Source organism: Anguilla anguilla, chromosome 17 (genome assembly GCF_013347855.1).
Source record: "Anguilla anguilla isolate fAngAng1 chromosome 17, fAngAng1.pri, whole genome shotgun sequence".
Taxonomy (NCBI): domain Eukaryota; kingdom Metazoa; phylum Chordata; class Actinopteri; order Anguilliformes; family Anguillidae; genus Anguilla; species Anguilla anguilla.
This window is the reverse complement of record NC_049217.1, coordinates 30,482,921-30,502,920: the sequence shown is the minus strand read 5'-3', so window position 1 is coordinate 30,502,920 and position 20,000 is coordinate 30,482,921. Positions and strand designations below refer to the sequence as shown.

At 48.9% G+C, this 20,000-nt stretch overlaps 3 protein-coding genes across 7 annotated transcripts in view; 2 read left to right on the top strand and 1 right to left on the bottom strand.

The window, feature by feature from the left end:
* Positions 1–4,761: 4,761 nt before the first annotated feature.
* pglyrp6 (peptidoglycan recognition protein 6) lies at positions 4,762–10,455 on the bottom strand. 2 transcript variants are annotated; one of them, XM_035399081.1, is made up of 7 exons: positions 10,217–10,454; positions 9,404–9,555; positions 8,716–8,862; positions 7,369–8,196; positions 6,368–6,578; positions 5,360–5,654; positions 4,762–4,829 (listed from the first exon to the last, which is right to left on the bottom strand). In XM_035399081.1, exons 3-7 carry the CDS (start codon positions 8,777–8,779, stop codon positions 4,815–4,817), a joined length of 1,413 nt encoding a protein of 470 aa, XP_035254972.1. In that variant the 5' UTR covers positions 8,780–8,862; positions 9,404–9,555; positions 10,217–10,454; the 3' UTR covers positions 4,762–4,814. The 2 variants fall into 2 exon arrangements, with proteins under 2 accessions (XP_035254972.1, XP_035254973.1); XM_035399082.1 differs by lacking the exons at positions 8,716–8,862; positions 9,404–9,555 and having other exon boundaries at positions 10,217–10,455.
* A 1,285-nt stretch (positions 10,456–11,740) lies between these two features.
* trappc5 (trafficking protein particle complex 5) lies at positions 11,741–14,874 on the top strand. Of its 2 annotated transcripts, none has more exons than XM_035399083.1 (3): positions 11,741–11,882; positions 12,172–12,444; positions 13,310–14,874. In XM_035399083.1, the coding sequence occupies exons 1-3, from the start codon at positions 11,799–11,801 to the stop codon at positions 13,604–13,606; spliced, it is 654 nt and encodes a 217-aa protein (XP_035254974.1). In that variant the 5' UTR covers positions 11,741–11,798; the 3' UTR covers positions 13,607–14,874. The 2 variants fall into 2 exon arrangements, with proteins under 2 accessions (XP_035254974.1, XP_035254975.1); XM_035399084.1 differs by having other exon boundaries at positions 11,824–11,886.
* A 187-nt stretch (positions 14,875–15,061) lies between these two features.
* Positions 15,062–20,000, top strand: part of mcoln1b (mucolipin 1b) — a 16,220-nt gene continuing 11,281 nt past the window's right edge. The window contains exons 1-2 of one of the 3 annotated variants that reach the window (XM_035399077.1): positions 15,062–15,319; positions 19,252–19,523. In XM_035399077.1, the coding sequence (XP_035254968.1) occupies positions 15,280–15,319; positions 19,252–19,523 (312 nt within the window). In that variant the 5' untranslated portion in view covers positions 15,062–15,279. Of the gene's footprint in view, positions 15,320–15,426; positions 16,138–19,251; positions 19,524–20,000 lie in introns of those variants that run through there. The other 2 variants (XM_035399076.1, XM_035399078.1) reach the window with 2 other exon arrangements.

Below are 20,000 nucleotides of genomic sequence, written 5' to 3'. Positions count from 1 at the left end.
CATACAGGAGAGCGCACGTACAGGAGAGCGCACGTGCATCTCTTTATGTACTCTGTCTGTTTTTCTGTTATAGGCCATCACTGACCAGTTCAAGATGTCCAGTGTGCAAATAGCCAAGAGCATCCTGAGCAACAAGAACATCAGCGACATGATGGAGAAACATTTAAGGGTATGAGTTGCACACACACACGCGCACGCATGCACACACACACACCCACACATGCGCACGCATGCACACACACACACACACACACACACCATCCAGGTTCCTATCCTCCAATCACATTCAAACATACACATGACCCAGGTCACTTTTTTGTGTGTAACTTTTCCCTCCATGTCATGTCAGTGGTCCATCTCAGTGTTGCATATGGCAGCCTTGGCTCATGGAGGATTTATGCAGTCCTTATGTCCAGAAAAATCCCCCCAAAAACGTGCGGTCCAGGTAACATTATTCACATGCAGCGTCCTGTAACCCCCCCCCAGGGAGAAGACCCCTTCACGGAAGAGGTGGAGGAGGAGGGCGTGGCACCAGCGGGCGAAGGAACGAGTGAAAAAGAGCGAGAGACGGAGGGAGCGGGGGGAGCGAGCGATGTAGCGGAGACGAGTACAGAGGACATCCTACAGGGAGGGGGGGTGGAGGGCAACGGGGAGGGGGAGGGGCAGGTGGGGGGAGAAGGGGAGGGGGAGGGGGATGAGGAGGGGGAGGGAGAGGGGCAGGTGGGGGGAGAAGGGGAGGTGGGGGGAGAAGAAGAGGGGTACTCAGAAAACGATCTAGAAGAGGAGGAGGATGAAGATGAGGAGAATCCAATGGCCTAGTGGGGTAGATGGGATTCTGCCCTGTTTGTTAGTTTTTTTTTTAGTTTAGTTTCCTGTTTTCCTCTGAGCGGCACTTCCCTTACTTACTGACTGACTGACTGACTGACTGACTGACTGGGGCTGGAGGGGACGGGTCGCTACGCTCGGTTTCCGGTCCTGTCCTCTGCCTGCTGTTTTGAACTGTCGTTCGTTTGGAACGGCCTTCTGGGAGTTCCGGTAGCTGGAGGTGCGGTGTGAGGAGGGAGCGGCGTTTCCGCAGTCTGTACGGCGTCGCTGTTTCCCCTGGAGAAGGCCTTCGCGTCCGCCGCCGCCACCGCCGCCGCCGCCACTGCTGCTGCTGGGTTTTATGAAGGTTCTGGGGTCCGGGGTCCGGAGCCGGGTTTCGTCCGCTCTCCAGGGCACTGGGAGATCTCCGGTCGATTCAGGGCGGACGTCTGTCGCTGTTGGACGGGTGATTTATGGCCGGAAGGTTCTCTGCAGCGTTCTCCAGAAGTATTTCACCTGGAAAAGGTGGATGTATTTCACCTGGATGCCTACAGGGTTATTTAATAAAGCAGAATTAAGTTTGCCAGAAACTGTCAGAAGTACTTTTGAATGAATTTAGGATTTCATCCAGTTTGTGTGCTAACCGCCTGACATCCAGATACAACAATGCAGCTTTGTGTTTTTTTTTATTGTTTTTTTTTAAATAGTACTGTTTGCAGTTTTCTGGAAGAGGAGCGTTTGGTTCAGTTTCTGGGTTTTCTATGCAGAGAGTAATGCATTGTTATGACGATAATCGTAGTCTTTCCAGTTCTACTTGTACCAAAACTGCGTTTGAGTGTCCCAAGTGGCAAGGTTTGTAAATATGAGATGTAAATAAGGTTAAAATTTGTCCAGTTTGCATAAAAAAGACCATTCTTATAATTTAACTATTTTATGGAGTTGCTCAGAACAGAACCAGGAGACTAAATAGTTCTAATTTTCTCTCTTTGTTCAGTTTTTCATCCATAACTGCTGAGCTACACGTCTTCACTGAGAATATTATTTTGTCTCACTTTCAGCTGATTCCCCACATTATGCACATGCAGTAAGAACGTGGCTGAGGACAGGTCAGTCGAGAGATTTAGGGCCCTATTCATGTATTGTAGGTTTTCATCTCACTTGTGCACTGGTTTCTGTTCATTTCACACGCTGGCAAATCCATAGTGTTGTGCTCTAAGTGAACAGTATGAAAGCTACAAGCTATACGATGCCAAATTAGTCACTTGGGCTGATTCAATTAAAGACAGAGCAGCAGAGCCACTGTTTCCATTTTCCTCTGGTATGTTTTCAGATGCACTCCTTCCTCTAATTGCACCCGGACAGTTGAAGTGAAAACTTCTGTCCCAAATACGGAGGTGGACGAAACTGGACATGTCCTGGACTTGTACTCTTTCTTTCTTTCTGTTTGCTTTTCTCTCTCTTTCTGAGCCCTTTGACTTCTTCCCTCTTTCAGTTGGGTCAGTTCCTGGAATGTGAACATTGCTACTGTATGCTGTTGATTCCTCTACTGTGTACATATACAAAAACATATACATGAACTAGTGTGTAAGTATGTGTATATATGCGCACACTCGCTGGTTAAGTAAATAGGAGGAGTGAGTCTTCCCCCTTTAAAAAATAAAATAAAATAAATTTCTCCACTTTCAGAAAAAATAGCCGGCAGTCTTTGCAGCGTTCCCCTGGTTACTGTCCTTAAACAGGGTTTTTTTGGTCTTTGGGTCATTTCATTGGCACACACATTCGCTGAAGCCCGAAGCCCCGCCTTTGCCATGCACATTAGTTTGAGCCAGGCCCTCTTATTCTAATGAAAAAATCATCGCCTTTCAGAGACGCTTAGCATTTTAATTTTTTTGCACCTTGAGGGCTCGGTTTCAGGCTGTTTGAAATGAACTGTTGAGCAGGAAAAGTTCAATAAACAGGGTTGATTTGAAATGATGTTTGCATGGTCTATTTGTGATTAAAGAGACTCACCCTTTGAGGTGTGAGGTCACAGATGTGTGATTAGAAGGCTCTTCACTGAACAGTCCAATGCTGCTGATGTCACAGTCACTACTGGTGACTGACAGCACTGGAGTTCTAGAACACCGATTTAGAATTTTGAAAAAACATTTAGAATAACTTAATAACAAAGAGTTAAATGAGGATGCTACTTGCCCCAGTGTGTGTCCTGGGTGTGCTTATACTTCAGCAAAAGCCTTGGAGCTTTTTGAAACCTGATTGTAAATGGCTACTGTGAAAAATGATGTAAGTGGTAAATGCTGGCTTTCGTCACAAGGCGTCGTTGTTTCACAAAGCTTGGCCTGAATCTGCCGCTGCAGAAATGCTGTTGAAAGCAGTGTGGGAAGCAGGATTGCAGCCCAAAGGGGACAGAGATAAGGGGAGCGTTTGAATGGAATCTGATGTATGGACAGCGGGCTGGGAAAATGGCAGATGCAGTCCCCCCCCCCCCCCCAACTGTGTCCTCAGGGGCTCCCACCTGCTCTGTGTTTTCCTCCTCTCCTTATATGGCATGTGCTGTTACCTGCCCCCTTTCAAGAGGTCAATCATATTTCAACCAATCACAGGGCCGTCTGTCCCCATGCCGCCACCTTGGGGCACTATTTGTTGACATAGACCTGGCAGACGGACAGCCTAAGCGATCCCTCTAAGGGGGCCTAAGTTTAACCTCTCCTCTCTGTTAACCCAATCCATTCCCTCTCCTTTGTAAAAGATCTTTCGTATGCAGTGAGGATCTTGGGCTGGTACACAGTGAGGATCTTGGGCTGGTACGCAGTGAGGATCTTGGGCTGGTACACAGTGAGGATCTTGGGCTGGTACACAGTGAGGATCTTGGGCTGGTACGCAGTGAGGATCTTGGGCTGGTACGCAGTGAGGATCTTGGGCTGGTACACAGTGAGGATCTTGGGCTGGTACGCAGTGAGGATCTTGGGCTGGTACACAGTGAGGATCTTGGGCTGGTACACAGTGAGGATCTTAGGCTGGTACGCAGTGAGGATCTTGGGCTGGTATGCAGTGAGGATCTTGGGCTGGTACGCAGTGAGGCTCTTTGGTTGCCGGCTGTGTCTGGCTGACAGGTGGCCTGGCGACCACATTAAGGTTTGAGGTTTGAAAAAACAAAAAAAACAGTTTTTTCACTTCCTGCAATCCCATAATTAGCAAAACCTCCATAGCCATCCATAGCCATAAACACAGCTGGCAGAATACCAGGTAAAAGAAACTTAATTTTGATCAAGTGAGTTTTCTTTTTTAAATTTTGATAATTGTAACCGGTCATTTTGACCTCCTCCTACAGTGACATACTTCATACATGTCCGCCGCTTGTCACGAGATCTTTTCTCTGAAGACTGCAGGCCCGCAGTTTGTCACGGCCTCCCGCGTTTTCCCCTCACAAGAGCCTCATGCCTCCCTGCAGTATTTAAACCACGACCTCCAATTACGACACTGACGTTCTGGATGTACGCCTATTTACTTTCTCTGGTTCTGTTTTCCATTGATGGTACATATCAACTAAGCCAACAGTTATAAGCATAAATAATGAATGGTAAATGTGCATGTCAAATATGAACAGTATTTCATTCCATTCATATTTAGTAGACCCTCTTATCCTGAGTGACATAGAGTATAATATATATTTACCTAAAAATTCGCAATACTTCTAATTATAGGTACAGAAGATTTCCAGAATTCTACAAATGTGCATTTCTAAACATATTTCAACATTTCTATATACTGTACTTTCTTTTGTAAAATACATTGTAAAAAACACATTTCTACTTCACTTCACAGTTTTGTCCACATGATGTGTAATACAATTTATATTTGTCAGTATACCATGCGTCTATACATTATACAATTACATTTTGAAGGCAGCACAGTGTTAATTATTTAAATAACGTTAAAAGAAATTCACAGACAAGCTGCTTAAGAAACTAATTTTATTTCTTATTCTGGTGTCTTCATGTTGCCAATCTTCAAGGCTGGACTTCCTGTCAGAGATGAAAAGGAATGTAAGGTGACTTCCTGTCAGAGATGTTAAGGAATGTAAGGTGACTTCCTGTCACTGATGTAAAGTAATGTAAGGTGACTTCCTGTCACTGATGTAAAGGAATGTAAGCTGACTTCCTGTCACAGATGTAAAGGAATGTAAGGTGACTTCCTGTCACTGATGTAAAGGAATGTAAGCTGACTTCCTGTGAAACGAATGTAAGGGCTTTGTCCTGGGCACAGAATGCCATGTAATGAACAGGCCTTTACCAAGCAGTAAAGCAAGTTCAGGTCAGACCACCATGTTCACTGATCTTTCTCATAACATGTGAACATATTTTCTAAAGGATAAGAAGTCAGGGTTTGACAGCCTCACAGACGTACAGTCTGCTCATACCTACAGGCATTGTAGTCCATGCGGTTTGTACAGTACAGTCCCTATGATCATGCGGTAGGACTGCACAGTCGGATGTCAGGCGGTGTTGCGGTCATACGGTCAGGACGGCCTAAACGCGGTCAGTCTGGTCTTTACCCTGAAGTGCGCCCATCCCTGGATCTCCGAGAAGAGGGCGTCGCCGGGGCAGGAGGTGTTGACCAGCTGGCGGTGGCCGTGGACGGTGTAGTTGGCGATCAGCCGGTCCCCGCCCACCGCGCAGGCCGTCAGCCGGTCCCGGACCAGCTCCAGAGTCGGGCGGGACGGCAGGTCGGTCGTGTAGTCCCCGATGATGGACACGCCGTAGCCGCGGGAGTTCTGGCCCTTGGTGTGAGCTCCGCGCCAGTTCCAGCCCCGCCCCTCGTAGATGTACCCGTCCGAGCCCGCCACGAAGCTGGTGGGGGGGGGGGGGGGGTCATCGACGCTGCCGTTTTACCCGTGAGCGAGGTACTTCATCTGAATTTCAGTATTTGTCCAGCTGTATACTTGGATTCTGAGTGTAAATGCAGAAAGCTGCACAAGCCGCTCTGGATAAGAGTGTCTGTCTGCTGCATGGCTGACATGTAATGAAACGTTATCAGGGTGTCATGGTGACGTGGTTTGACGTGACGTAGCGCGGTATGGTGTGGTGTGGCCCGGTGCAGTGTGACGTAGCATGACGTGTCGTGTTGTAGCATGATGTAGCATGACGTGGCGGTTCGTGATGTAGGGTAGTGTGGGATGGTGCAGTGTAGCATGGTGTAGCAGGACGTGTCGTGTTGTAGCATTTCGTGACGTAGCATGGTATGGTGTGGCGTGGTGTGGTATGGTATGGTGTGGTGTGTTGTAGCATGACGTGGCGGTCTGTGACGTAGCGTAGTGTGGGATGGTGCAGTGTGACGTAGCATGACGTGGCGGTTCGTGACGTAGCGTAGTGTGGGATGGTGCAGTGTAGCATGGTGTAGCAGGACGTGTCGTGTTGTAGCATTTCGTGACGTAGCATGGTATGGTGTGGCGTGGTGTGGTATGGTATGGTGTGGTGTGTTGTAGCATGACGTAGCTTGGTGTAGCATGACATAACGTGGTATGGCGTGTCGTGGCGCGCGCGCGGCGGCGTTGGGGCAGCACCTGTATCCGATGTCGTCCCAGCCGCGGTCGTCCTGGTGGAAGCGCTGCATGGACCTCATGTCTGCGGCGCACTGCTGGAAGGTCAGGCAGGGCCGGCTCGGCTCGTAGGTGTGGTGCACGTACAGGAAGGACAGGGGCAGGGCCAGCAGGGTGGGCGTGCCCCGGTACGGCTCCGCCTCCCACTGGCACCGCGGGATGATGGCGGGACACTCTAGCGGAGGGGGAGAGGGACGCAGGGCCGCTTTTAACAACCGGTGGGGCTGAAACTGTTTACACAAGCCCAGTAAAAATTAGGGCCGGTGTGAATGCAGGTTTTTTGCGTTAGCCCAGCGCTATGACACCTGATTCAACTGGTTAACTAATCGTGGTCTTTAATCAAAACATCGAAAAGTTGAATGAGATGGCTTAGTGTTAGGAAAAAACAAAAACCTGCACCTACAACGTCCCTTTTTGGGGGGCCAGTAATAACTGATTGACTGGGTTACTGATAGGGTGGTTAGTGGGGCTGTTATTTTTGCATTTTGGTCACAGCCTCTTTCTTCATTATCAGTGAAGTTAGAACTGATTAGACTAACACTGTCAAATAATCATGGCTCGCTTCGTTAGCGTGTTGGTTGGTTAATTCATGTGTTGGTTGTTTGGTTAGTGTGTTGGTTGGTTAGTGTGTTGGTTGGTTGGTTAGTGTGTTGGTTGGTTTATTAGTGTGTTGGTTGGTTAGTGTGTTGGTTGGTTGGTTAGTGTGTTGGTTGGTTTATTAGTGTGTTGGTTGGTTAGTGTGTTGGTTGGTTAATTAGTGTGTTGGTTGGTTGGTTAGTGTGTTGGTTGGTTAATTAGTGTGTTGGTTGGTTGGTTAGTGTGTTGGTTGGTTTATTAGTGTGTTGGTTGGTTAATCAGTGTGTTGGTTGGTTAATGGTTTATTTCGCTCATTCCTGCACTGGGGGCGTTCAGTAGTGCAGCACCCTCCTGGTCCCCTCCCTGCTTCGGCTGGGGGTCGTGCTCACCTGTGTACCTGCGGACGAACAGCTCCAGCCCCGCGCCGAGCGCGGCGGCCTCGGTCTCCGCCCCCTGGGCCAGGGCGGGGTCTTCGGCCAGGCGGCGGCGCAGCGCCAGCGCCTCGCGCACCTGCTCCCGCAGCAGGGCGGGGCTCACCAGCTCCCGGAAGTTCTGCCGGCGGCGGGGGCTGATGAGGCGGGGGGCGGAGCCCAACCCGCCGTCCCGCAGGCGGTGCTGGTAGTACCGCCGCAGGAGGCCGCTCAGGACGGGCGGGCGCTCGGGGGCGTGGCCGAAGAGCTCCGTCCCGAGGACCACGCCGTCCATCCCGCCGTTGACGAGCGCGTCCGTCGCCAGGGAGGGCGTCCCGGAGAGCGCGAAGGCCCGCGGCGATGTCACGTTATCCCAGCAGCCATCTGGGCCCAGGCTGTCCGGGAGCGGGGAGCGGAGGAAGGACAGGCCCAGGGTCTGGGCCAGGGCGAGGGCGTACACCCCCGACAGAGAGGACCCCTCCCCCGCCAGCAGCCCTGCCTCCAGGCCCAAAATGAGCGGAGCCAGGGCGACCGTGGTGCCGTCCTGCGTCAGGACCACGCCCTCTTCCTCCCTGGCCTCGGTGACCCGGTGACCAATCATGCTCCGGAAGAAGTCGGACGCCGCGGAAGGGAGCGTGGGGGGAGCCTCCTCGCTGGGGGGACCCAGGAAGTGTCGGACGAGAGGGCCGTCCAGCCCCCCCCACCCCCGGAGGCTCCTCAGCAGGGCCACGCCCTTCAGCTCCGGGTTCCACGCTTCCACCTGCTCCACCGCCGCGATGAAGCTCTCCATGCTCCGCTGGGGGGGGTCTGAAACCAGAGAGAGCCGCCCCCCACCCCACCCGTGAGCCGTACGCTACGCCACGACCCACAGCACACACCTACAGGCCTGTTTCACCACTGAGTCACCGCGCTTTACCGAGACCTCAACACCACTGCAGCCTGGAGATCAAGTGGTCCACACGGTAACATGCAGATCATACAGTCAGTACGGTCCTACAGCCATGCAGTCATATGCTCATACACCATATGACCTATATAGTATATAACATATAGGTCCTTGTTAAACACAGCTTTAAAAAGCAAATTACCGGTTGTTAAACTGGATTATTATTGATGTAATTGTAAAACCATTACCACTTTAATGCTGTACATTCAAACATATAGTTTTGCAGTCTTATGTGAAGCAGCGCTCATACTCTCTGCAGCGAGTGTTCCTCTTTGTTGCAGAGCATCCTTGCATGTCCTTGCTTTTCTAAAAATTGAACTGCGAGCGTGTGCGTGTAGAGTGGTGAGGCTGCGAGCCTGTGGGTGTAGAGCGGTGGTTACCGTGGCAGCGGGCAGCGATGCCCAGCATGACCATAGCGACGATGCGTGTTGCCGTGGATCCCATCGGAAGAGCAGTACTGCTGTATGTGAACTCTACTGCTATGTGCTCCTCCTCAGAACGCCCTCTGCTCAGAACTCTCTCTGCTCAGAACTCTCCTGCTCAGAACTCTCTCTGCTCTCTCCTCTCCTGCTCAGAACTCCGTCTGCTCAGAACTCTCTCTGCTCTCTCCTCTCCTGCTCAGAACTCCGTCTGCTCAGAACTCTCTCTGCTCTCTCCTCTCCTGCTCAGAACTCCGTCTGCTCAGAACTCTCTCTGCTCTCTCCTCTCCTGCTCAGAACTCCGTCTGCTCAGAACTCTCTCTGCTCTCTCCTCTCCTGCTCAGAACTCCGTCTGCTCAGAACTCTCTCTGCTCTCTCCTCTCCTGCTCAGAACTCCGTCTGCTCAGAACTCTCTCTGCTCTCTCCTCTCCTGCTCAGAACTCCGTCTGCTCAGAACTCTCTCTGCTCTCTCCTCTCCTGCTCAGAACTCCGTCTGCTCAGAACTCTCTCTGCTCTCTCCTCTCCTGCTCAGAACTCCGTCTGCTCAGAACTCTCTCTGCTCTCTCCTCTCCTGCTCAGAACTCCGTCTGCTCAGAACTCTCTCTGCTCTCTCTGCTCCTCCTCAGAACTCTCTCTGCTCTCTCTGCTCCTCCTCAGAACTCTCTCCTCTTCTGCTCAGAACTCTCTCCTGCTCAGAACTCCGTCTGTTCCTGCTCAGAACTCTCTCCTCTCCTGCTCAGAACTGATCCTAATCTCTCCCCAGGGCTTATAAGCACAGGCCAGCTGTGACTCAGGCAAACACTGAGGACGGATAAAAATATCAGTCTGTATTTATTTCCACCCACTCATCGAATTGTGTGGGAAATGTACAGTTGTTTGTGTTTGCACGCATTTGCGTGCGTGCATGTGTGTGTGTGTGTGCGTGTTTGGCCCTTTGGCTCAAGGTCGTTGGTGTGACTTTATCTGATGCCCTCATATTGACATTTCATTGCATAGCCTGTGTCAATATGGAATTTGTGTCTCTGTGTTCCTGAAAATAAGGGAGGTCCCAGCCCGCAGAAAATACAGTGAGCCTTGCTCAGGCCCATGGTGGGTGCCAAAAAAAATGATGGGTCCCTAAAGCTAGTATTCGATAGCAAGTAAGGCATTCCAATTGTTGGTTGTAAATGTTAGAATTAGTGCATGATTATTTTGGGGTACACATCACATATCCTGTTGCATGCCATTTGATAACCTGATATATAACAAGGTCACAATAAAGCAAGCCAAGAGCCTGAGTAGATGCTTGTGTCGACACTTATGCTCTTGAAATGTTGAAATATTGATAGCAACGCAGGACACAAATCTGGTGCAGCACATTTCATTGCTCCCCCCCCCCCCCCCCAATAAAACTTACCTCTGTTCTCCTCGTCTATTTAAGATTCGCTCCCACTTTCTATGAATTACATTAGGCAATACTTACATAATTGCGGTTGTGTCACACATTTGGGACTCAACTGTTCCACTAAGAGAAAATCGGAAAACAGCTATGAAATTATTTAGCGTTACATAGTCTGTTGTTTATGACAAAAAAGGCAAAGTTGCCTCGATTTTGTTTTGTCACACGTCCGTAGTTCATCTCCTGACACAAATCATATGCCGTGCAAACCCTAACCTCACATTCCGACCGACCCCGCGCTTTGTGCTGCTGCGTCTGCTGCTGCGTCTGCAACATGTGATGTCAGCAGGAGTGATAAAGCAGTGGTGCCATGGCAACGGATCATCGCAGGGCTGCTGCTAGTCGGGTGAAAGGTGGTGACGATTCCAGGAGCCTACAGCTAAAAAATAAAAATACATTTTTAAAATTTTATTTGTTTTATTAAAAAAGGGGGGGCCCCAGAGCAATATTCTTTCAGGGGGCCCAGAATTCCTAGTTACGTGAATGTGTCATTGTTTCCATACGTTAGATCCCGTTGGGGGGGAAAAAACAAACTTGCTGTGCTTCACACCCTGTAATTCTGGAAAATTGGTGAAGGACAGTTAATGATTAACGGTTTCTTCCGATGCAGTGACAGTATGCACCTGTTTACCGTCCAGCGTCAGGATCGCACGGTGAGCGGAATTAGGTGGGGGGGGGGGGGGGGGGGGGGGGGGGGGGGGTGGGGGTTGGGGGGTTGTAGGGTCGTAGGGAGTGGCATATGGTGCTGCAGTACCAAAAACATGCTCTTTACAGGAATATATGATGTGTCCATGCATTTCAAAACCACACAGGACTGCAACACAAACACAAACACACTGAAGAACCAGGCTGTTCCTTTTAGATAACTGCACATCCTGTGTTTAAAATGTGTGTTGCAATACTTTTTATATATGTAGCACTTAAATTAGAAGTACTGGTATTGATTTATTCTGGCAGCACCCATAATAGTTGTAGTGTCTCATTCCTATTGGTTGTTTGTTGTAGTGCAGGGGTGTCCAAACTTATCCGAAAAGAGCCAGTGTGGGCAGAGATTTTTGTTTTAACCCAGCACTAAGACACCTGATTCTACTTATCAAGGTCCTGATTGAAGACCATGATTAATTACAGTAAGTAGCGTAATCAGGTGTCATAGTGCTGGTCTAAAATGAAAACCTGCACCCAGACTTGACAACCCCTGATGTTGTGTAAATAATTAATGTTATTCAACATCGCCCTCTACTGGGTTGATTGATCAAATTTATTGACATTTTGATTAAATCTGATGATATTTGTGTTGTATGAACTGTATGCCAATACTCTATATATCATTTGTGTTGAATGTCACCTCCTGTCTTTTATTTTGAAGAGGCTTACAGTAGACCTATAGAGGATAAAAACGGAAATTGCATGCTTAATTTTTTAATTAAATTATTATTGTTAAAATCTTGCTTCTCAGGCGTGACAGAAAATATATATATTTTCCAGTATTATGCTTGTTCATCTCTAGCTCAACTGGCGCTGTGGCGATAAACTGGTGTTCATATGGTCCGGATGTGTCGATAGTATTAAATATTGACTGCTGCATGAACTTCTACTGCGCATCCACATGCTGTACTGTGACGCAGCGCACGTGACCCGGAACAGGAAATCGGCGTGTTTACTTCAGAACTGCGCGATTCCAGAAAGCCAGGTAGGTTTGTGAAATCTAATCAATTAACATGTTGTTGATGATGCATACATTGTATTTAGCAAGTTGGCATTCGTCGTATCGTTTCACTCTAAAAACAAATTTGTAGAATAACCTGCAGTCGCTGGCAAGCGAATGTTTCATATCGGCAGACTGTTGGGTGACTATACTTGCTACTAACAGAAATCCTTACAATGAGTATCAGAATAACGTCATGTCATTTAGAACATGAACATTAATAAAATGCCAGCGATGATAAAATCTTGACATATTTAATTGTCTGCCCCGCTAGAGAATGGACACCCGCTTTACGAGGGGGAAATCGGCGATCCTGGAGCGCTCGTTAACCCGGCCGAAGACCGAGGTCAGCGTGAGCGCCTTCGCCCTGCTCTTCTCCGAGATGGTGCAGTACTGCCAGAGCCGCGTTTACTCGGTGTCCGAGCTGCAGGCGCGCCTCGCGGACCTCGGCCAGGGCGTGGGAGCGAGCCTGCTGGACGTCCTGGTGCTGCGCGAGAAGAACGGGAAGAGGGAGACGAAGGTTCTCAACATACTGCTCTTCATCAAGGTGCGTTTGCTGTACCCGAGAAAGGCGACTTTGAATATGCGCATCCTTTGCGCAACTGTAAGAATTTACCGGGTGGTTTATAGGTAAACCAGAAACGTACACCTCTGCTCCTACGTAATTAGGACGCGTGGATTGTTATCTGGGTGCCTGCTTACATGTTTGGGTTGCCCGACTGTTAATTTTGTTTTATCGGATCCATGTTGAAATGAAATCTGGATAGCGAGACCCTGAGAGATTGAACGTAGTTGCAGATAGTTGCGCAGATCGTTGAGAATACAGGCGTAAGCTATTACACACGAGCCGTTGGCGCCTGTGTTGTGTTGTTAAGGAGTTAGTCATTTCACAAACCCCCTTCAACCTGTAGTAATAACCCTGTTTGGTGACTCAAAGATACAGAGGGCCGTATCTGTTTTTGGTTTTCATGCCTGTTGCTTTATTTACTTAAATTAGCCCAAACATTTACGCCATCTGATATTTTAGCTAGATTTCTTGACAAGTGCATGAATGACTGCCTATGGCTTTGCTTGTGTCCCTACATAAAACATTTTACTCTGATCTAATCTACGAGTGAACCAGTGTTTGTGTATACAGCCAATCGGCTCATTTAGCCAGAGTAATTCCTGGAAACAAAACCCTGCATACACACTGGCCCTCCAGGGCCGGTATTGTCCTTCCACGCTTTAAGAGTATGTAGCGCAGTCCGTTTTAATCATATTCCTAGAATCCTGGCTGGCACCTATTATAAACAACATCACAGTCAGTCTTCACCCTATCTTAAATAACACTGTTAGGTCATATGAGAGCGTGTGTCATAATTTAGGGTTTTAAAATGGCTTCTCGCCGGCTGCCGGTTCGTCTGTCTCAGGTGTCGGTGTGGAAGGCGCTGTTCGGGAAGGAGGCCGACAAGCTGGAGCAGGCCAACGACGACGACAAGACCTACTACATCATCGAGAAGGAGCCGCTGATCAACGCCTTCATCTCGGTGCCGAAGGAGAACAGCACGCTGAACTGCGCCGCCTTCACCGCGGGCATCGTGGAGGCCGTGCTCACCCACAGCGGCTTCCCCGCCAAGGTCACCGCCCACTGGCACAAGGGCACCACCCTCATGATCAAGTTCGACGAGGCGGTCATCGCCCGCGACAAGGCCCTGGACGGCCGGTGAAGGAGGCGGGGCTATGTGGGGGTGGGGTGGGGTGGGGGGCGGAGCCTTGCATGTCTTGGGTGGGCAGGGCTTACTGAGTCGGTGTGCTGTTCTTCACTCTATGGTTTTGTTTGTTTGTTTGTTCGTTTTTTTTTAACAAATGCAGCACAGTTTCACCAACCTGTCTGCATAGCTTAGCCTGTTCAGTGCTGGCCCACCGTATCAGCCAATCCATATACTTTAAATGCCAGTGAATCTGTGTGGGACTGATCCTTAAAAAAAAATCTTCTGTGTGACTCTGATTAGTCGAGTGGCATCATGTGACAAATGTGGGCCAATCGCAGGTGAGCGTACCTTGTGATCAGAGAAAAATCACCTACCTCTTCAGCCTCTTGGGCTGGTAAAAAAAAATAACCGACTGAGTGTCTAACCTCTGCATCCAGAAGATGGAATATCACACTGATTCACACATTTATTTGTAAGACTGGTTGATATTATTGGGCATCAGTTATATACTGAGGGTCTGCTTATTTGCTGGGAGAGCGGACACGCTGAACTAAAAACCTGGACTGACTGGAATTTACCAGTAGACTTCTGTCACATGAGTGCAGGAGTTTTCCAGCTTTGGTGTTTATTTGTTTAAAAGATGACATGTTTGCTCAGAGTGTAATTATCCTCTGGGCCAGAACCACAAAATGGTCTTCACGTACTGTTCTTGTTTGTACAATGTTGACGGGTCTTAAGAAAATTACACATGGATACTCCAGCACTTGTCCAGTCAGGGACTGACCTAGAAGGCTCTCTTTCCAGCCCGCGGTGTATTAGTCCAATGCATGCTCAATTATGCTAAATTAACATACTCGCTTAAGATTAGTGGTTGATATGGAGCTGTGCAGTCCTTGTGTTAAATGTACCAGAAAAAAGTATTGATGAACAGACAGACACTGCTCTTAAAAGCATTCTCTCAGCCCTCCCATTGGTTAAAACCGAGTTCTGTTTTAACCCTTTCCTGCCTTCCAGACCACCTTTTTTTGAGTGCTTGGTTGTTGTAAATATGCTTATCGTGCTGTGTTCCTGTTCAGATGCGATGCACATGCAATGATTTCAGGCTTAGGCCTCGTAGTTTAGTCCACTCTTTGGACTTGAATGTCTGTTCTATGAGGAACAATAGGGATTGGTGGTCTAGGGGCCAGACTGTTCAAACCTCTGTTAAGGTTGCTGTAGTTTTCCCATGAAGTCCTACTGTTTGTATGTGCAGTCTTAGAATAAAATAAATATACAAATAAAAAGCATGGTGTTTTTGAGTTTTTTATAAATGCCTTTTACCAAATAAGTATTTGTGTGCCACGCCCGAGTCTGAATCATATCAGCTGTATTAGCGCTATGTAATGGTCTGCGTCTGCTTGTGTGTTATGTGTTGCAAGAAACTGGAACGAAAAAAAAGTGACACGCCTGTTTTTCGCGTCCCCTGGAGACGTGGCCGCAGTGGAACTGGACCTGCTGTCTGGAAGCGTTTTGTTCTCATCCTGTTTTTCGCACCTTTTTGCGCATGTCACTGTTACCCGCGTTGCTTCATTAAATATCCTTTAAGACTTTAACGCTCTTGAGTATATTAAACTCTTATAAGCTTTTCAGAGTCATCGTGGATAAGGAAATGGAAGACGCTCCTCTGCAGTCCGTTGCTGTTGCACAGTATGATTGAAGTTCCTGTGCCTTTCCGTTCCACTGCTGACCGTATGTATGCTTTGTTTTTCCTCAATTCGCCTGTTTTCACCTCTCACGGTTGACATTTTGAATTAATTTTCATCCTCTTTTAATCATTAAATCATCAGATTACAAGTTTGGAAGATATTCATGTTTTTTTTTTTGCAAATTATAATCAACATTTGCTTGTCACTGTTGTTGCGTAAACCAGCAAAAAAAACTTTCTGGGGAACCGCCGCAATTCTACTATAGCGGTGCGCTGTCTTCACTGCACGTGCTAAAGTTATTATTTCCCGATAGGACGCAAGGTCATTCAGCTTTGCTGCAGTACTGGAACGGTTCTGATCAATGTCAGATCAGTTGCTTGTATCCAGTGTGCATGAAGTGCGTGTTTGGACATTCAAAATGTTTTCATTTAGTTTTTATTGATGCAGTCATCAGAACGACCCAAAAACTGCCGCAGAGGTTCATAATCACCTGGTAATATAATGTGCTATTTGTCCGATTGTTGTAATTGTTGTCATGTCATATTTATGTGCCCGTTGGTTCAACCCCATTTAAATTATAGCCTACGGTCCGCTATTTCAACGCACAGCACGAGTGCGCATTACGTCACGTGGTGCAGGTCACATGACCTGATGAGGAAGTGTAGAGGTGTGTTTACTGTAGTTTTAAACGCCGCAGCGCTGCTGTCAAACAGCGACATGGTAATTGTCGCCCGGAGTCGACAGTTCAACTGCGATTCTTCTTTATTTATTGCGTGTATTTCGCATTTATTTTAGTTATTTATGTATTTCAAGGCATCGACATGGCTTCTCCTGGTTGTAATGACTGCAACCACGACTCAGGTTGGTACGCTGGCTAGTTACAGCTAGTTAGCTGGCAATTTAACTTTTCTGTTGTAACGTCAATCAGGACGTCAGAATTGTAGGCTAGTGCTGTTTTGATTTACGTTATCGACGTCTTAATATTCAAACGATATTTTAGTAAATGTCTGATTAGACTTGTAAAATAGCAACGAGGACGTTGCTGAGCTACTTGTAATTTTTCACATCGTTTTTTAATTTTCCCGTTTGATCATGTTGCATTATGTTGCCAAGAGTTCAGTTCTCCAAATGTACTATAATAATGACAACACAACAGCAATGCAGCAGAACTGTAGCTGATGTATCATTCATTCATTTCATGTAATATTTCCAGTAGGCTATAATTATGGGCAGCTATGAAGAAGCGTCTGTCATTTTGTCTAGTTATTTATTTATTTTTTGGATGTTTACGGCTTTCGTGCCTCGGGTGTGTTGATGGAGGGACAGTGACGGGTGGAGCGCTAAGCATGCATGAGTGATCTTCGGGACAAAGCATTGCATTTATTATAGCCTGTGTGAACCTGAAGTGAATCGATTAGCTGAAGCTTCTCAAGCGTTGAGTCACATCTTCATGTGCTGTAGCATGTGTCCGGTCGTAGGCAGCATTAATAGCATAAAACGTGTGAAATCGATAGAATTCGGACCTAAACGTCGTAAACATGTTGTTGGTGTGAAACCTCACGCTGACGCGGTCACCTCGCGGAATTCAGGGTGACATCGATGCTACCGTGTCACCTTCGCCCTTTGTGAAATTGTTAGAAAGTTGACGCAGGCTTTTGTCCTTTTGAGGTCACTGTTGAGGCACAATCTCAATTTAGAATATTTAATTATGTGTTTTGAAGGCGATCAAAATATTACTGACGAATGTGTGTGTGTGTGACCATGTTCATTTAATAGGCCTACTAGCCTGTACAGTACTGCAGGCTATTAGTCAAATCAATTGCATTTGGCGCCTGGTAATCACAAAACAAACGGAATATTATTCACTAAAGCAATGTATACAGGGGGAAACGGCGTGCTGCAAAGGACAGATAAAATGTATGGCAAAATTAAACTTCTGAGCATGTTTAACCGCTTTAAAAAAGTGATTTAAGGTTCTCTTTCTAAACACTCGACATGGACAAATTGTTAAAACTGATTCACAAACGTTGCTTTGCACTCTGTTTGAATAACGGGTTTTTCAGTAAGGTCCAACTTATCCTTCCAGGTGTTTTCACGGAGCTTCTTCTGATTTGCTCCTGTTTAATTCACTGTGCTAATCGGGAAAGGGCAAGTAGTAGCCGCTACCCAATGAAATAGACACTGCAGTGGTACCCCACCTCTGCTTCACATTTCCAATAGCTTCAGGAAAGTCAGACAAGGGTTCACTACTCTACAAGCAGAATCTTAACAGGACAGGCCATGTCATCATTTTTTTCTGGGGGAAGGGGGAAGGGGGGTGTGTGTGCGTGGAGGGGGGGGGGGGGTTATTGAAATGACCATTTGTTTCCCATCATCCTCTGGCCCCTCCTGGGATTGTTCTGTACCCTGTTTGTTTCTGCGTCTCTCTCCTTTCTGTTCCCGTTCTCTGGTGTGGCACGTGCACCTTCCTTCTCTCACCTTCACCCTTTTTTTTAAACGGCGGTACTGCCGTACGTTGACACCATTTAACCCCCCCCCCCCACCACTTCCTGAAAAACAGGAAGTGGGCATTGTACTTTCATGCAAAGCAAAACGGCTCCAGTTCTGCTGACACCACCACAGACGACCCCCCCCCCTCGCCCTTGTCTGTCCAGTTTCTTTCATGTTTGCATTTGAAGAGAAGGAGAAGCCGCATTTGGCGGGGGGGGGGGGGGGCACACCTGAAATAGAGCAGCCTGCAGCCACCTGTGTGTGTCAGCACCGCCAGCTTCGTCTCACACCTCCCAGTCAATGGAATGTTTTATTTTTCATTTCTGAGGTGGGGGGGGGAGGGGATGGCAGAATGGGGGGAGGAACCAGGGGTCAGAAAGTTAAAGTCCTGCCGTGTGATTACTAATTTTGTATTGACTGATGGAACGTGAGGAGCTAACTGGCATCTGACCTTAAAATAGCAGCGTTGTCTGGTTCCTGAGGAGAAATGGCCGTGATCATGTTTCGTTAGTTTGATGGATGAATGTCGCCAGTTTGTTTTTCCCATAATAAAAAAGGGCGTTGAGTGTGTTGGCTTTTCTTTTGATCGTGTGATGTTGTGTTTTTGGAAAAAAAAAAAATTTTTGGCAGGCTTATATTGTGCCTCGTATTATTATGCTTGTGGCTTCTTGTTTTGTAATCGATTTGAGAAGCCAACACACCATGTAGCTGGATTTATTTACATACAGCTGGATATATACTGAAGCAATGCAGGTTAAGTACCCTGAACGGCACAACAGCGGTGTTTATTTGTTTATTTAAAGGATCCCCATTAGCTGATGCCGTGGCAATCATGATAAACATTAAATTACATTAATATACATTAAACAGCATCAATACACATTCATATAAAATGCAGGGAGTACATTGATATAAAATGTAATGTGTCCTACCCAGGAATCGATTCCGTGACCTTTAGGTTACGAGACCAGTTCCTTACCCATTATACCACACTGGGTTCTTTGGCCCGGGTTGGTCTCTTTCATTATGGCCTTTTACCTTGGCGTTTGCCCACCAGTCCTGGTGCCCTGCTGTGCTGCCCCTCCCCCCTCCCCCCCGCCCCCCCAGGGCATTCAAACAAACAAGGCTGGCATCAGAAGCCAATAAAGAGACACATCACACTGCTGACTGCCCCTCCTCCCAGTCTAAAACGCTGGTGTAAGAAGAATAACCTACTGCTGCCAGTGCATCCTCGTTCTTCATCCTCCCTCTCTCCCTCCATCCCATCCCTCCATTCCTCTCCTCCATGTCTCCCTGCCCCCTCTCTTTTTCTCCATCCTCTGTCTGGCACATGCTCTCTCTCTATTCACACCTGGACAGTTTTGTTCAGAAGCAGCCGCAGCGGGCAGAAGGAACGCCCGCTGTCCTGCTGGTGAGAACGAGGCACCGCAGTTTGAGTTTGGTTTTTGACGCGCTCTTGCCCGCGCGCTGTGTTTCCCCGCTCAGAGAGGGGCAAGCTGCTGACCTCGGCGACGTACTACGGCTCCGGTGACTCTCATCAGCACGTCGCCCCCGGCAACCCCCCGCCCCAGCCCCAGCCCCAGCCCCAGCGGCTGGGGGGGTGGGCGGGCTCCAAGCGGGATGAGGAGGAAGAGGAGGAGCTTCGCAGGAAGCTGAAGTATTACTTCATGAGCCCCTGCGACAAGTTCCACGCCAAGGGCCGCAAGCCCTTCAAACTGGGCCTGCAGATGCTCAAGATCGTCATCGTCACTGCGCAGGTGAGGCCCCGCCCTGCCCCGCCCCGCCCCGCCCTGCCCCGCCCCACTCCACCCTGCCCAGCCCTACCCTGCCCCGCCCCACCCTGCCCCACCCCGTCCTACACTGCCCTGCCCCGCCCTGCCCTGCCCCGCCCCGCTCCGCCCCGCCCAGCCCAGCCCCGCCCCGCCCCGCCCAGCCCTGCCCCGCCCTGCCCTGCCCCGCCCCGCCCCGTCCTGCCCCGCCCCATCCTGCCCCACCCCGTCCTACCCCGCCCTGCCCCGCCCCGCCCCGTCCCGTCCTGCCCCGCCCCGCCCCATCCTGCCCCGCCCCGCCCCGCTCCGTCCTGCCCTACCCCGCCCTGCCCAGCCCCACCCTGCCCTGCTCTACTCCGCCCCACCCTGCCCCGCCCCGCCCTGCCCTACCCCGCCCTGCCCCGCCCTGTCCTGCCCTGCTCTACCCCACCCCGCCCCGCCCCGCCCCGCCCCGCCCCGCCCTGT